This window comes from Zingiber officinale, chromosome 4A (genome assembly GCF_018446385.1).
Source record: "Zingiber officinale cultivar Zhangliang chromosome 4A, Zo_v1.1, whole genome shotgun sequence".
NCBI classification, from domain to species: Eukaryota; Viridiplantae; Streptophyta; class Magnoliopsida; order Zingiberales; family Zingiberaceae; genus Zingiber; species Zingiber officinale.
Window position 1 is genome coordinate 154294493 of NC_055992.1, and position 3600 is coordinate 154298092.

At 43.1% G+C, this 3600-nt stretch overlaps 1 protein-coding gene across 1 annotated transcript; it reads left to right on the forward strand.

Moving 5' to 3' along the window:
• Positions 1-1848: 1848 nt before the first annotated feature.
• LOC121973812 (transcription factor MYB36-like) lies at positions 1849-3052 on the forward strand. The gene is made up of 2 exons (XM_042525163.1): positions 1849-2013; positions 2153-3052. Exons 1-2 carry the CDS (start codon positions 1878-1880, stop codon positions 2737-2739), a joined length of 723 nt encoding a protein of 240 aa, XP_042381097.1. The 5' UTR covers positions 1849-1877; the 3' UTR covers positions 2740-3052.
• Positions 3053-3600: the final 548 nt, after the last annotated feature.

Genomic DNA, 3600 nt, shown 5'->3' on the forward strand with positions numbered 1-3600 from the left:
TCCTGATTGTCAGGTTCCGCGGACCCAACCAGACTTTTAATCAAATATCAGGTCATTCCTTGACCTATCTGGACTTCACACCAGATATAAGGTCCCACGGACCTAGCTGAATTTCAGCCTGATGTCAGGTCCTACAGATCCGTCAACTCTTGTACACTTGGTAAATTAGTTATACCATAAACACTCTAACTTTAATACACTTGTCATTTATCAAAACTTAAGTTAGATTATTAGTACAACTTACACCAACACGAGAGTCTACCACCCTTCTTATGATATTCCACTGTTCTTCTTCTTCCCAGGATTCTATCTTGATCGTCGGAGTAGTCGCACTAGGGACCCCTGGCCTGCTTATTGACAATTTTCTTCCTCCTGCTTTTTCCTACAAGCATTCCTAGTTCAAAGTCTTCTTCCAGTCAACCTCTAAGCTAGCTCATCGATAGTTTACATTTCGCCACTTTCAGATGGGATCAATAGTAAATGGCAATTCAAATGCTTGTAAGATTTTTTTTTTATGCTCAAACCATTACACTGATAACGTCTAAAATCACATATAATATGATAACAACAAATAAATACACTAGCATTTGTCCATTAATATACACAGCACACACAAGTAAACCCTAAACAATAGAATGTGAGTTGATCTAATCCGAGATCAAGGATGAGGGAACCGCTATGGAGGTGGCTGGTGACGGGTCAGAGGTCTTCGAGTCAAATCTCTACCATAGTAAAAGAGAGTTAGAATTGAGGCAAAGACAGGTTTTGGCGTAGCTACTCCGACGCTTAAGTCAGAATTCGATGATCAAAGCATGAAGAAGAAGTGCTATCTCCTAGTAAAGAAGTGGCCAGAATTGTGAGAGGATACTTGCGCCTGCGGGAACTGGCTCTCTTTTATACCCTTACCCTAGCGGAGGAAATGGAACCCACATCCTTCACTTTCTCCACGTTCGGATAAAGGAGGTGCCATGTCACCCCCAAAGTGTAGGCCCACGTAACCACTTTTAGATTGAGGGGATGTATCACTTGCACATGTTTTCCATGTCTTCAATTGATCACCCATCCTCCTTACATAGGTGTCGAGTGATATTGGCATACCGGAGTTAGGAGTTGAGCGCCGAGTGGTAATGGTTCCATTGTCGGGAGTTGAGCGTCGAGTTGTAGTGGTCATGGAGTTGGGACTTAAGTGCCAAGTCATTGTGGTCGCTAAGTTGGGAGTGAGGCATGGAGTCATCGTGGTCTAGGAGTCAAGCGTGAGATATCGAGTCATCGTGGTCCCGAAGCCGGGAGTGACTAAATACTTAGAGGTTAGACTTAATTCTACTAGAGGTCAGATTGCTTAGTCAAGCCGAGCAACGAGGTCAAGTTACACTCGGGCTTGGCTTAACCTAGCTTGGGCCCTCTCTTGACTAAGTGGGGCTCACAGCTCAATTTGACTTTTGACCGTGCCACGTGCAGGCCGACTACCCACGGCTTCACGAGTAAACCCTAAATAATATAACGCGTCCCTTTAAAATTTGAATTTCAAATGTGATAAATATCTTAAAGGGTAACTTTAAGATGAGCCGATATGTAACGTACGAGAGGAAGTAATTAACAGTACTCAGCTGATCACCAATGCTGCACCTACTTCATCAATAGCCGCAATCACATACCGAATCCACGCACGTGCTGTCAGACTGCGTACATACTTAACCTACATCTCCATCCTCTCTCTCTCTCAAACCAAACACCCATAACACTAGGATATTCATGGAATGATATATCAATTTATATATACATATTCATTTACCAACTCTGATATATAAATATATATATGATGTTTATATATACTCATGTTGTGTGGTAATTAATTAAGAGCTAGCTAGGGAAGAAGGATGGGGAGGGCTCCTTGCTGTGACAAAGCAAGCGTGAAGAAAGGGCATTGGTCGCCGGAGGAAGACAAACAGCTCAAAGAGTACATAGAGAAGCATGGCCATGGTGGCAACTGGATCACTCTCCCTCGTAGAGCTGGTAGTAATTAGTCGATCGATCATTTTGTTCAATGCCATTGCCTAGTTCGATGTGTGTGTTTCTATATATATATATATATATATATATCGCGATTATATTAATGTTTAATGTTAATTTGTTGCTACTGTTGGTTAATTAGGGCTCAATAGGTGCGGGAAGAGTTGCAGGCTGAGATGGCTTAACTACTTGAAGCCCAACATCAAGCACGGTTGCTTCTCCGGCGACGAGGATTGGATAATCGCCAACCTCTACGCGAGCATCGGGAGCAGGTGGTCGGTGATCGCCAGCCATCTCCCCGGGAGGACGGACAACGACATCAAGAACTACTGGAACACCAAGCTGAAGAAGAAGTTCTCCGGCTTGATCGTCGCGCAGGCGCCGAGGAGAGCGAGAAGAAAGCCGGCCGCGAATTGCACCGGCGGCTTTCCTCCCTCTCTGGACGAGGCTTCCCCTGTTCTCTTACCCCTCCCGATCACCGAGCCCCAGATCCTCTTCCCGCTCCCATCCCAATACGGCAACTTCGACCTCACCCTCCCCGACTTGGTCGGCACCAGCAGCATCAACACGGACGATCAAAACCCCAGCGGCTGCACTACTGTTGATCACCCGGAGAGCTATTCCTACACCGGCGACGCCGCCGCCGCCGCCGCGGCGCTGTTGCAGTTCAACATGGAGGAGTACGGCGCTGCAGTTTGGAGCTCGGTGGAGGCCATGTACTTGCAGTGACGATCCAAATGTAGGTGGAAAAAGACGACGCAGCTAGCTGTCTTTCTTTCTACCTATCTATCTATCTATCTAGGGCATGATGACATATCACGTGAGCTCGACATGGCTGTGGAAGAAAGTGGCTGATTGGTTTGGCGTTGCCGTCGATGAGGACACGAAGGGTTGGTGTGTGTTTTTTTGAGCGGGGAGTTCCTCGATGAATTGGGACGGCAGTGATGATAACACTCTCACTATGCTTTCTGTCTTCATGCTCTTCCAAATCAATAGGAAACCCGCAGTTATAATTGCAACGGATCGTTTAGCACTGCACTAGGACATTTTGCTCTATTAAAATAATCCCCAACCACAAACAAAAATTCTCGAAGTGAGGAATATGCTTGTATTTTTGTACCGGTAGAGTCGCTCTCATGTCTGTTTCGGCCATTTGAATATGCCGGAGAATCTACTTCATTTACACTACCGCCATCAAATTTGAAAGGAAGAGAGAATTTTTTTTTTTTTTCAAAAACAAAAAGGCATTTCTAATTTTATAAATTATAAAAGACATTATTTTAATAAAAAGCAAAGAAAATATCCTTTGTTCGGGTGCTATTGTAAAAGTTACCGAATAGTTTTTACTATATTTTTAGGTCGAGTTTAGGATTTAAAATTTATATTGTGTAAAAATTATTCATGGTACAAAGTTAATGGGTTATTGCTATAACATGTGTTACTGTGAGTTTAGGATCAAAATTATCTAAATTTTATTAACATCGTTTTAAAATAGTTATAGATCTGGTTTGTATGTTTTTCATTTTCATTTTTTGAAAAACATGTTTTTTCTATAAAATAGAAAATGACTTTAGACAATCTTTATTTTTC

Coding starts and splice junctions, on each gene's coding strand:
- LOC121973812 (XM_042525163.1), top strand. CDS start 1,878: ATGGGGAGGGCTCCTTGCTGTGACAAAGCAAGCGTGAAGAAAGGGCAT. Junction 2,014..2,152: donor CACTCTCCCTCGTAGAGCTG/GTAGTAATTAGT, acceptor TTGGTTAATTAG/GGCTCAATAGGTGCGGGAAG.